The sequence below is a fragment of the Numida meleagris genome, chromosome 24, assembly GCF_002078875.1.
Source record: "Numida meleagris isolate 19003 breed g44 Domestic line chromosome 24, NumMel1.0, whole genome shotgun sequence".
Lineage (NCBI taxonomy): Eukaryota > Metazoa > Chordata > Aves > Galliformes > Numididae > Numida > Numida meleagris.
Window position 1 is genome coordinate 1,807,372 of NC_034432.1, and position 12,845 is coordinate 1,820,216.

A 12,845-nucleotide genomic window follows, 5' to 3' on the forward strand; every position below is an offset into this window, starting at 1 on the left:
GCCGCCGCCGCGGCCAAGATGGCGGCGCAGGAAAACCCTCCGCTCCGCCGCGCAGCGCGACCCGCCCGCCTCGAGGGGCGGGGCGAAGGGCGGGGAGAGACGCTGCTATTGGTCCGCCGAGGAGGGGGCGTGGCGAAAGGGCGGCGTGGCGTACGGAGACTGAGCCCCGCCCACACGGCGGGAGGGGGCGTGGTCACGTCTGGGGGCGTGGTCGCGGTTGGGGGCGTGGTCGCGGTTGGGGGCGTGGTCGCGGTTGGGGGCGTGTAGGGAGGGGCGCGCGATGGGAGCCAGTGGCGGGCCGGGAGTGATGACGTCACTTGTTTGTTTGTTTGTTCGTTTTGGCCCGAGCGAAAAAATCTGATGGGAAATGGGGTTAGGGCTGGGACGGGGAGTGAGGGGTTGGGATTGGACTGGGATTGGGATTGGGATTGGGATTGAGTCTGAAAGAGGGGTTGGGATTGAGACTGGGATTGGGATTGAGACTGGGATTGAGACTGGGATTAGGATTGAGACTGGGATTTGGACTGATAATGTAATTAATGAAATGCAACACCAATAAAAGGCGGTGGTGCTGGGAGGACTCGCGCTGTGTTGGCGCTGTGGCTGCTTCCTGCGCCGCTCCTTGGCAGGATCCGAGCAGTGGAGCAGCGCAGAGCACAGAGCGCGGCACGTCCCGACGTTCTGCACTGCTCAGAGCCCACAGCGGCCCCTGCCCCCCTGCAGGTCACCCCATGGGCTGGGGGGGCGAGGGGCCTGGGGTGTAAGCAGCCTTTGTCCTCCCAGTTCACTCCGCCAGAGCCGCACTCGAGCCCTGACACTCGAGGCCCGATGCCACCATGGCCCTGCAGTATTGATGAGGCCCAGAGAGGTGACACCCAGCCCCAAGGCCACCGTGTCCCTGCAGCATTCATGAGGCCCAATGAGGTGACAGCAGGCCTCAACGTCACCGTGTCCCTGCAGTATTCATGAGGCCAATTGACAGGGGACAGCACGAGAGCCACAGACAGCGGGACACGGGGCCGGTCCATCCATCTGTCTGTCTGTTTGTCCATCTGGAGGGAGGTAAGGAGCAGCCCCACTCAGCACACACAGGACAGGGCTCAGAGCTCAGTGTGGCAGGGGGAGGCTGTGTTTGCTTGCTCCCGGAGTATTACAAACACAAACAAATCTATGAGGTTGGTGACTTTCCTGGCACCAGCCTGAACAAACCTTCACTTTTCCTCTTGCTTGTACACTTCTGTTTGCTTAGCATGGCTCTCCCACATGCTCCTGTCCCCTCCTAACCCGAGCCACGTCTGTTGGACTCAGTGATCCTTACAGGTCCCTTCCATCTCGAGATATTCTGTGATTCTGTGATTCCGTGATCCTATGATTCCATGATTCCCTGATTCCCTGGAGGCTCAGCCAAGTCCTGCTGTGCCTAACACCTGAGGAATATGGCTGTACAGGACATGTAATGGGATATTTTAACCTGCTGGGAGGGGTGCCACTGGGAACAGTGGGGTGAGACGCTGCAGATCTGTGCGGTGAGGTTGTGTCGGGTGAGGATGGCGAGGACTACAGGAGGAGGAGTGGGTTCTCCAGGCCATGCTTTGTCCCATGACGGCTGCTTCTGTCCCTCCACCCTCCTGTGCCCTGCAGGGATGTGGCTGGGGCCGCGTGCCTGAGTGCCGCCCGCATGGCCATCGACGTGGACCAGGGCTTCGCCATCGCCTTCGTGGTGCTCACGTGCCTCTTCCTCCTGGCCGTGATGGTGCGCTGCGCCAAGCTCATCATCGATCCCTACAGCGCCATTCCCACCTCTACCTGGGAGGAGGAGCAGATCAACTGAGCCTCCCCGGGACCCCCAGCACGACGCCTCACAGCCCTTCCTCCCCACTGGGCACTCCCAGAGCCTCATCCCAGCATCCCAGGGCTCTCCATCTCCTTGAGGCTCCCAGCCAACCCCCTCCGTTCCTCAGACTCGCTCAGGGCCGCTCCCCCCCGGCCCTGTCCCCCGCTGTCCCCTTGGTGGCAGCACTGCGCCTGTTCAGGAGTGCGGCCCCTTTAAGGCACCTCCCAGGCTCCCATCTCGCACATGCGCCTTGGCGTTCTTGGCGCCCCGCCTCTCGCGCATGCGTAGCGCAACTCCGGCCTCAAGACGGAAAACCGGAACTTCCGGAACTTCCGGAAGTGACGACATGCGGTTTCCGGTCTGACGCCCCCGGCCCCTTCCTCAGCCTCCTTCCCAGTAACAGGGGTCGGGGCTGGGCCGTGGGGCCGAGGTGAGCGGGGGGACAGCGGGTTGGTGAAGCGGGGGAGGACTGAGGGCCGTGTGAGGGAGGGGGGGGCTACTGAGGGGCTTGTGCGGGGGCTGGGGGGGCTTGTGAGGCGGTTGGGGGTGTTCTCGAGGCACGGGGTGGTGTGGTGAGGAGCGCAGGGGTCTTTAGGAGGATGTTTTGGGCCGAGGGGAGCGGGAGGAGCTCCGTGTGTCGGTGGCTGTGTCCCCAGCGCGCCAATGTCACCCAGACAGCCCCCGCTGGGCAGCACGTCCATGTCGCGTTCCCTTCATCCCACCCATTGCCCCTTCTTCTTCCCGGCCCTCAGACTGACAGCAGCTCTTTGTATTAGCAGGGCTGGAGGGTGGGACTGGCGGCGCAGCAGGGAGAGAAACGTGAGCTGTAGGGCAGCAGAAGGCAACTGGGGCTGGGGTCGGGTGATGGGAGGGACAAGCGTCATCTGGGCTGATGCTTGAAGGAGAAGCTGGAGGACATACTGGGAAAGGCATCTGCATGGTTCCGCTCCCAGGCCAGGCAGAGGCGTCTGAGGGTGGGGAACTTCTCAGGTGGGATCGAAGAATCACGGCATAGTTGTGTTGGATGGGACCTTCAGGATCACAGAAGCATGGGATTGCAGAATGGTTGGCTTTCAAAGGAATTGTGTTTGTGCTCTTGCAAGGGCTGTGCCTCGGGGACTGTGTGTTACAGCCATAGCGTCTCACTGGGCTTTCCTCACCCCTCTGTGATTCCAGGTGCAGCAGAAATGGATTCCCAGGACATCAAAGAGTTGCAGCAAGAAGTGATGGAGGAGATGGGAATCTCCATGGAGGAGCTGCAGGACATCATCAATGAAGAGCTGGAGAAGTCTGAGTTTGTGAAGCAGAAGAAGCAGCAGCTGGAGGAGCTGGAGAAGTATGTGAAACAGAAGGAAGAAGAGGTGGCTCACGTTGACTGTCTCTTTGATGATGCTTGGAGGTGAGTGCTCTTGGTGGAATTGTGGTTGTGTGTCTGAGTTGGGCCTCACAGAGTAGAGATGGGGGATGGGGTGGCAAAGTCCAACGTTCTGAGTGCTGCCTATTTCCCTTCCATGTAGACTGACACCGTACCTCAGCATTGATTGACTTGTATGTGGTTATTGGGGGATGATTAAAATTATCACCCAAGGCTTTGAATCCCTCATGTGAATACTTCTCCCTCACCTCATGCGGGCTGTGTTTAATTACTAGCTCCCCAGTGGTTCCTGTTTCTTCCAGCAGCGTTGTGGGATATATATCGGGACTCACTTTGTCTTTTCATGTCTCTCTTTTTTTCTTCCCTCCCCCAGAGACTTTGATAAATGTGAGATGTTGGTGAAGGAGCTGTACTCCAAGCTGGGCCTTGAGTATCGTGAGAGCAGCTCTGAGGACGAGGACTTGGCTGCCAAGCCCACAGAAGTGATTGAGATCCCAGATGACGACGATGACGATGTCATGAGTATCGATTCAGGATGGAAGAACAGTTCAGTATCTTACTGTGCCCTGTGGTAATGAGGAGGGAGTGCAGATAGGAGCCTCCTGCAGCAGGAGGGGAACGAGGAGGATCAGAACAGGGAGGCTGTAGAACTGGCCATCAGCCACAGTGGCCTTAAAGCAGATGGGAGATGCCTTCAGCTCACGTGAGGAACATCACCACTTGCATGGTCTGCCTGGGCCTGCAACTGTTTCACAGTTCCTGGAGTTTAGGTTTGTCCAGGTGCTAAGCTGGGACCTTCCCCTTTTTCAGAGTGCCCAATTGTTGTCCCCATCAAATGCTGCCTTTGCTGTGGAGAAGCTGCAAGTGCAGCGAGTCATGGATCTAGAAAGGATGGAAAATAAAATTGCCTTTTTTGAGTGGATTTCCTGGCAGGACCAGAGGATGCTTTTGAACAGATTCTTTTCTCTGGTCCCTTTTATTCCGTTGGCTTTCTGGGGTGGATTCTTCCTCCCCAGCATGTTCTAAACCGCTTGTTCTCTCTCTGAACACAGGTGATACCAATCCCAAAATTGCAAAGGATCAGACTCTGGTGAGTTGGCCAAGAACGACGGTGCGCTTCTGTAGCGGGGTTTTGCTGGCGCACTCGGGACATGGTTGTATTTAGCGGGGGGGAAAAAATCCACCCTCTTTCATATTTTTTTTCTTTCCTTCCCTTCAGCTGCGGGAAGCCATGGCAGCAATGAGAAAGTCTGCCCAGGACGTTCAGAAATTTATGGATGCCGTGCACAGGAGAACAAACGCCCAGGACGCACTGCAAGGTCAGCGTGAGAGCTTCCTGCAGCCGGTGCAGGCTGGCGCTCGTGTGGTCGATGCTGCCTGAATCCTAGGCCTGTTGGTTTTCATTGTGGAAAAGAAAAACACAGCGCTGTTCTTTTCTGTTTCCCTGTTGGGAAGAGCCCTTCGGATGCACGGATTCCAAAGTCCCGTTTCGTTTCTTTAAACCCTTTCTAAAACCCAACGCTGATGGTGGATTTCCTGTAACATGAGAGCGTTTCAGCGCTGCGTAACCCTCCCTTGCTGATTGCTCCATCCCGTAGAACGGAGGCACTTTGCTGCCTGCAGTAAAGGAAAGCAGGAGCGCTTCCTGTTTCAGGTCTGACAGATGCTCTTCCGATTGCACGCGTAACAGAGCGAGTCCCTGGGATGTTTCTAACCCGGCTGTTTTGTGGGCAGATGCACCAACCCCTCAGCAATCTCCTGGCACTCTCCAGTCGGTTGGACCCGCAGCGGGCGCGAGCGACCTCAGCAACGACGGCGACCTGAAAGTTGGCATGAGGATCCTGGGCAAGAAGAGAACCAAAACGTGGCACAAAGGAACTCTGATTGCCATCCAGACGGTCGGTGCGTTCTGGATGCGGGTCGGGGGTGCACGGCCCCGCTCTTCCTGCGTGGAATCACCGTGCCTTTATTGATCCTGCCCTGTTGAAATGTCTTTCAGGTGCTGGTAAGAAGTACAAAGTGAAGTTTGACAATAAGGGGAAGAGTTTGCTTTCTGGCAATCACATTGCTTACGACTATCACCCCTCCCCGGAGAAACACTACGTAGGGAGCAGGGTTGTGGCAAAATACAAAGATGGGGATCAAGTTTGGCTGTATGCTGGCATAGTGGCTGAGACACCAAATATGAAGAATAAAGACAGGTATTAATTCTCCTCCACAACCATTTTATTTTATTCCTTTTTTTTTTTTTTTAAATTAATTAGAATGAAGGAAATGTGCTGTAGTGGAAGCCAAAATTGTTTTCTGACCTCTCCAGGGACGTGGTGCTCAGTGCCATTTCTTCCCTTTTTCTTATCTGTGAAAGCTTTGGGTGGAGCTTCTGTTCTATTACTCACGTCCCTGAGTCAGAGCCCGTGTTTGGTAATTCATCCCAATTATCATCCACATGCGAGTCTGCCCTGCTCAGGGCACGGAACGCGGCGTGAGGAAAAAGGAGCCCTGAAGTATTTAGCGCCAGCAGCATTGCCTAAGCACGTAATGAGAAGCAGCAGCAGGCCTAGAGCAGCCTCCTCAGCTGCATGGAGATGAGGGGCAGGGCTTCCTCGATGTGGTTTTTGGCTTGTGGTCTTTCTAGGAAGATTCACAGCGGATGTCATCGCCCCGCCGCGTTCAGGCGTGGCTCCGCCTGACTGGGAGCTTCCATCTGATAAGTGCTGAATAGCTGGGAACGGAGCTGTGCTTAATAGCCGTGTTGCAAATGTGCTCCTCCTGGCTAGGCTGGCTGCGGTGCTCATCTCTCATAACCTTGACACGGCTCCGTATCCAAATCGTTACTTGGGGGCATGAGTTTTTATTCCTATCTTTTTTTGCTCATCTCTTTCGTCGCTGCTGAGCCGTGTGGTTCAGCCTCGGGGCCGTTCCCCTGGGCTCCATGTCCCCGCAGGCCCCGGGGCTCTTCCACTCTCCCCTCCTTTGTGCAGGTGGAGGTGCCCCCTCTCCCCTTGTGCTGCTCTTTGAGTCGCAGCACGCAGCTTTTCTGCTGCCCTGTTCCAAAGGCTCCGAAAATATCTTTGCTTGCAGAGATCAAGAGCAATGAAACTGGTGTGGGTTTTTTTGTTGTTTTTTTTTTTCATCTTTTTAGCTCCTGGGGCTGGGGGCAGAGGGCCCAGCTGTGCTGTGCTGCTGGGGAGCCCTTGGGCAGCTTCCCTGTGCTCCCTTTGGGAGGTGCAGGCGTAGAGAGCTGCTCACAGCCACTGAGGGAGGCGGCAGCGCTGGCAAAGCCTCGAGCTCCGGGCAGGAACAGTCGGTTCTGTCCGTCCCCATCTGCCAGCCCTGACCCAAGGGCCTTTGTAGTTGGCAGGAGGAAGAGTGGAGCTTCTCCGCTTTCGTTCAGTGGCATTTCAAAGTCCAGCATTAAACGTGTTCTCTGTGCTGTTGTCCAGGTTCTTGATCTTCTTTGACGACGGCTACGCTTCCTACGTCAAGGAGTGGGAGCTGTACCCGGTGTGCAGGCCGCGTGAGTGTCCTAGAATCATAGAATTAGCAAGGTTGGAAAAGCCCTACGAGATCACCCAGTCCAACCACCCACCTTCCACCAACAACCCCACTAAACCACGTCTCTCAACACAACATCCAAACGTTTCTTCAACGCATTGTCCTAAAGGTCCTAACACTGGGGTTACTCGGGGCGCTGGTGGGCACACAGAGGAGCTCAGCTTGAATGTGGGTGTCGCAGTGCTGTGCCCGCAGAGCTTTGCTTTGCACGCAGGGTGGGAGGGAATGATGTTTAACTGCCTGTGCAGCAGCGTGCTGCAGCTCCCTGCACGCTGGGGGCATTGGCGTGGCGGTGTGCCCTGCTGCCTGGTGGTCCTTAGCTGAAACCCATCCGGGATCTCTTTGAAATAGAGGCAAAGGACCTTTCCCCATCTTCATTTCTCTCCCGTCCATCCCTTTCTGTACAGTTAAGAAGACGTGGGAGGACATAGAGGATGTGTCGTGCCGCGACTTCATCGAGGAGTACATCAGCGCGTACCCCAACCGTCCCATGGTGCTGCTGAAGAACGGGCAGCTGATCAAAACCGAGTGGGAGGGGACGTGGTGGAAATCCAGGGTGGAAGAGGTGGATAGCAGCCTGGTCAAAATCCTCTTCCTGGTACGGCGATTTCCCCTCTCCCATTGGGGGTGTGTGTGTGTGTGTGTGTGTGTGTGTGAGAGCTGGACCTGTGGGCCCGATGAAACCCGGCTTCCTTGCTGATGTCAGCAGGGCTCTGGAGCAGGCACACGTTTTGCTAATTTCTGCTCTGCATTGCTGTGAAGGTGAGGCTTTTATTTGCATGATGAAAGCTTCAAAAGCCCTTTAAATTGCTCCTGCAGTTGCAGACGCAAAATGCTTTATAGATGGTGACGAAACAGAATCCATCACCTGCAGGTGTTCTGTCCTGGTCCTTTCCTGCTGCAAGCTCCCAGCAGCTCCTCCTGGTGCAATAAGAGTGCTGGTCTGAGAAGCAGGAGAGAAGCTGAGCAGGAGCTGCAGTATTCTGCATGCTCAGATTGTGCACGTTGCAGCAGAGGAGCAGACATCCTAGCTGCCTGCTCGGGTCCCTCCCTGCCTAGATAACTGCACCTGGGTGTGATGAGTTGTTTGCTGTCTCTGCTCTCTCTGGGCCGCATGATCTTCCCTAAGCCGTCACGTCAGCGCTTTGCCTCTTCTCACTTGGGTTCTGTTGGCTTTGAAAGCATCCCTGATGTTCCCTGGGTCTGTGTCCTTCGTCTAGGAAGCTCTTGCCGTAGATGCTGTGAGTGTTGCATTCTCCTTGCTGCAGGATGACAAACGCTGTGAGTGGATTTACCGGGGCTCCACGCGCCTCGAGCCCATGTTCAGCATGAAAACCTCCACGGCCTCCACCCAGGAGAAGAAGCAGAGTGGGCAGGCGAGGACTCGTCCCAACGTTGGTATGGAGCAGTGTTTCTTTACCGTGCAGCTGGGGGTTTGCATGGACGCTTTCTGGGGTCGTTTGGTGGTGGTGTCTTTAGCAGAGCTCTTGGAGATGTAGGGTTTGCAGTGTGTGCTTTACCTGCAGGGTGTAGCAAAAGCAGACGGCGGCTGCGTGAAGCAGCCAGAATCTGTCTGGGGTGACTGGCAGTGACTTAAAGGTTTGCCAGCAGCCCGCTGTTAGCGGCCAGTGCTTCTGCTCTGCTTTGCCTTCTTGGACCACGTGGGTGTTTTGTGGCTGCCGTAAGGACTCCACGTTGATACCGTGCTCTTTTATTCCTCCCACGAGGCGCTGTGCGGAGCAAAGGGCCCGTAGTCCAGTACACGCAGGACCTGACTGGAGCTGGTACCCAGTACAAACCTCTGGAGCAGATGCAGGCGGCCTCGCTGGCTGCACGGCCCGGTTCCCCGCAGCCCACTGAGATGGAGTAAGTACTCAGATCAGTTCTCTGCTTCTCTGCGTTCCGCCGCCAGCGCCCGGCTCTTTCGGGCCCTGCCCTGTCTGCGTCGCGGAGCCCTCGGGTGCAGGTTTCCTTCGTGGCCGTGCTCGGTTCCTGGCTGTGCAGATGTTTCTAGTTTTGCTTCTGGGGGAAGCCGAAGAGGAAGGCTGCAGGAGGAGATGCTGGGGGCGGGGAGCTGAGAGCCGAGCACCCCTGAGCCAGGCGCCCACTTTTAGCCAGGGCCAAAGCTTCGCACTCGATGCGTTTCCGAGTTAGCAAGTTCGCTGCTTCTCTTCCGAAAATCTGAATTGCTCCCTCGTGTCACGTCCAGGCACTGGTCCCCGGCCTCCTTGCCTTGCTCCGCTTGGACCGACCTGCTCGCTGAACTCAATGACTCCCAGAGCGCTGAGAACTCGGGATCCGCGGTTGCTCCTGGCGGCCGTGGGCCGAACGCGCTCAGTCCGAGCTGCGGCCGAGCTGCCCGGGGGGGGACGTCCACGGAGGGGCGGGCCGGTGCCGAAGGAGGCCTGGACGGAGGAAGGAGCCGGCCTGGTGACGAAGGGAACGTGTCTGAGAACGTAGGGGAGCCTGAGCGCGTGCTCTGGGACCCTGAGAACGTGACAGGGGAGAGAGAAGCCGCCCCGGTTCATTTTTGTGACCACTGCGGATTTCCCATCCGAATTTACGGACGCCTGGCCCCCTGCCAGCACGTTTTCTGCTGTCACTGTGTCGTGCTGCACGGGCTGAAAGGAGAAAGGAGATGCCCCAGCTGTGAGGAAGCTGTGCAGCACGCGAAGTTTTATTCACTGGATGCTCCGTAGGCGGAGCGGCGTGTAAGAAACCCCCTCCGCCCCAAGGCTCCGTTCTCAGCGTGGCATCCCTCTCCAGGTGCCGGTGCAGCGGGACTCGTGCTGCCCCTGGATGTGGGGGTTAAGTAGGAAATGCCCTTCTGAGCGAGACTTGAGAACTGCAGCCGCAGTCTGGTCCCTCTTCTCCAGCAGAACCAAGAGAGAGAACTGCCCGGGGGGGTCCCTCCAGCACAAGGAACGCAGCGCTGGCTCCTGCACCCCCCAGGGATGGGGGGTGGGGGCTGTGGGGCACCCCGAGGCTCCAGGGCGCAGGGCTGTGCGGTGCCGCAGCGGGGAGGCGGTGAAATTGCACAGCCAGGACCTGCAGGCCGCAGTCCGGGCTCCCACTGAACCGTCCTCGCAGTGCTTAGGAGGAACACTTTTTTTTTCCACCCCCCCCCCCCCTTCCTCGCGGTGGCTTTGACTTTAGGATCTTGTTGTCAGATCTGGCCGAGCACGCACTGCAGACATTTCCTTGTCCTGCCATTCAGTGTTGAGCTGCCTCAGCCCCCTTCCATCGCTGCCCAGAGGCAGCACGCTGCGTCCCTGGTGCTGCTGTCTCCAGGAATGCTTTGGGGTTAAACGTGGTTTCTTAGATTATTAAAAGTGAGAGAACGGTTCCTGTGCCGCCCTGTTTTATTTGCTCGGAGGCGCTGCTCCCTCCAGCCCCGCTCTCATCCTCGCTGCGGTGCCGGGGAGCTGCACCTCGCTCTCTTGCTCCCGAGCTTTTAAGGTTGTGCTTAACAGCTCCGTTTCGAGGCAGAGCTTCGCTGCCGTTGCCAACCCCTCCTGCTTTCTGCCCCGGTGCCAGCTGTGTTCCTCCACCTGTGGGAAAGCCAGGGGCTGCTTTGGGGCGCGCTCTGTTTCAGCAGTTGGAAATGGATCGAGAACCTCCGCGGTTTTGCCCTCGGAGCAGCGGGGCTGCTGCCTTCATGGGCCTGCACCCTCCCGCTGCTGTGCATCCCTCCCGGGCTGCCTGGGAGCCCCCAGCCCCTTCTGTGGGTGGTGGTGTCACGTCCCCGTGTCCCATTTATCTTGTTGCTTGGCACGGACAGCAGAGAGCTCTCTCTGTACCTCGCGTTCCTCCCGCTGCTCGGTGCTGAACGAACCCGGGCCCTGCGTGCTCCTTCCTGCTGGTGCAGGGTTTCTTCGTGCCCTCGGCAAGCAGCCTGGTGCCAGGGCTCGCTGCTGGCTCGGGCTGCTGCAGGATTGCTGGGGAGCGAGCGGCTTTGCAGGGCTGTGAGGACAAACCTGGATCTGCTCGCTGTTTGTTGGCAGGACGCTGCCACTTACTGGGGGGGGGGCTGGGGGTTGTTTGGGCTGCTCCTGCGTCCCACCAGGTGTGTGTGTGTGTGCATGTGTGCACATTGCCAACCGCTGCCCTTCTTCTTCCCTTGTGCAGATGCTCGGACAGCCAGCTGGCCCAGTCCAGGAAGCAGGTGGCCAAGAAGAGCACGTCGTTCCGTCCCGGCTCGGGGCAGTCCTCGCCTTCCTCGCCGGCGCTGAGCGATGCTCCCCCGCCGGGCAGGGCCCAGCAGCATCGGTGAGCAGAGCGGGGCCCTCGGAGATTTGGGCTTGGTTTGGTTTCTTGAGGGGCAGGGCGCCCTTGTTTGCCAGGTCCCCAGCGTTTGCTGCCTCCTTACCTCGCTGTCCCTCCCTCCTGGCTGCGTGTTGGCGTTGCCTTGAGCTTGGAAGGTCTCTTATCAGTTCTGCCCAGCGCTCACCCTGGGCCGGAGCCTCTGAACCTGCTCATTTCCAAAGGGCTCCAGTTTCTATGCCCTTCCTGGGGCTTCAGAGGGGAGCTGGTGTTAATCTGGGTCTGCAGGTGGCTCTGTGGTGGCGGCAGCTTTGTGTCACAGCCCTGAAGCTGCGAGGCCGCAGCCGCCTCGTTGCTGCTTCCCTGGCTCCCTTCTGGAGGCTGTTTCTGTTCAGAAACGCCTGCTGGCCCTTCCTCCCTCCCTCCCTCCCTCCCTCCCGCTGGGCCTCGCGCTGCAGCTCACGTCCAACCAAACGAAGCAGGGAAGCCAAGGAGCCGTCCCGCTGCGTGAGCGGCAGCCTTGGAGGGAGCAAAGTGCCCGGAGCCCCGTGCGGGGCGAGGGGAGGAGCGGGGCCCCTCCCGCAGCCGGGGTTGCTCAGCGTCCCCCCCTTTCCCCGTGGCAGGTTTCCCGGCGGGCCGGCCGGCGCGGCGCAGCCGTTCCACGGCATGATGGACCGCGTGCCCAACGAGCCCTCGTACCGCGCGCCGCTGGAGAAGCTCTTCTACCTGCCCCACGTCTGCAGCTACGCCTGCCTGTCCCGCGTGCGGCCCATCCGCAGCGACCAGTACCGCAGCAAGAACCCGCTGCTCATCCCGCTGCTCTACGACTTCCGGCGGATGACGGCGCGGCGCCGCGTGAACCGCAAGATGGGATTCCACGTCATCTACAAGACGCCGTGCGGGCTGTGCCTGCGCAGCATGCCCGAGATCGAGCGCTACCTCTTCGAGACGGACTGCGACTTCCTCTTCCTGGAGATGTTCTGCCTGGACCCCTACGTGCTGGTGGACCGCAAGTTCCAGCCCTACAAGCCCTACTACTACATCGCCGACATCACCAAGGGCCGGGAGGACGTGCCCCTGTCCTGCGTCAACGAGATCGACAGCACGCCGCCGCCCCAGGTGGCCTACAGCAAGGAGCGCATCCCCGGCAAGGGCGTGTTCATCAACACGGGCTGGGAGTTCCTGGTGGGCTGCGACTGCAGGGACGGCTGCAGGGACAAGTAGGTGGCTCCCGGCCACGCCGGGCTCGTGCTGGGGCAGCGGCTGCCCCGCGTTCCCCCCCCCGACACCCGGTGAACAAACGGCGGCACCACGGAGGAGAAGCCTCCGGCCGATCTCCGCTCGCTGCCTCCCGCCTCCCCGTGGCTGCAGCTCGGCGCTGTGGGTGTCAGGGTGCCCTTCCCGTGCTCTGCTTTCCTGGTCTTTGGCCCCGTGTCGCCGGGTCTGGTTCTGCTGGGCTCACAGAGCTGCTCCCCGGGGTCAGCGCTGCAGTGCGGCCGCGTTGGCTCGGGGTGATGTCCCGTGTGCTCACCCACCCGCGCACACAAGGGTTCAGCTTTCCCTTCCTGCCAAACCCACGTGCAGGAGCAATTCTCCGGGGCTCGGGTGAGCTTTTGTCCTCTCTGTCTGCAGGTCCAAGTGCGCCTGTCACCAGCTGACGGTCCAAGCCACCGGCTGCACCCCGGGCGGGCAGATCAACCCCAACTCGGGGTACCAGCACAAGCGGCTGGAGGAATGCCTCCCAACAGGGTGAGCCCGCAGTGCCTCCTGTCCTCTCCCCACCGGTGGTCGGCCCCAGCAGCGTGCCCCCCCCCCCCC

General features: G+C 59.1%; 1 protein-coding gene across 3 annotated transcripts in view; it reads left to right on the forward strand.

Annotated features, from left to right (window-relative positions):
• Positions 2,122–12,845, forward strand: part of SETDB1 (SET domain bifurcated 1) — a gene marked incomplete at its 3' end in the record, with an annotated part of 11,941 nt that continues 1,217 nt past the window's right edge. Inside the window, 14 exon segments of one of the 3 annotated variants that reach the window (XM_021376595.1) lie at positions 2,122–2,264; positions 3,011–3,233; positions 3,583–3,755; positions 4,262–4,299; positions 4,429–4,528; positions 4,944–5,111; positions 5,209–5,410; positions 6,653–6,726; positions 7,172–7,362; positions 7,985–8,162; positions 8,492–8,630; positions 10,893–11,033; positions 11,651–12,247; positions 12,660–12,776. In XM_021376595.1, the coding sequence (XP_021232270.1) occupies positions 3,022–3,233; positions 3,583–3,755; positions 4,262–4,299; positions 4,429–4,528; positions 4,944–5,111; positions 5,209–5,410; positions 6,653–6,726; positions 7,172–7,362; positions 7,985–8,162; positions 8,492–8,630; positions 10,893–11,033; positions 11,651–12,247; positions 12,660–12,776 (2,330 nt within the window). 3 annotated transcript variants of the gene reach the window in all.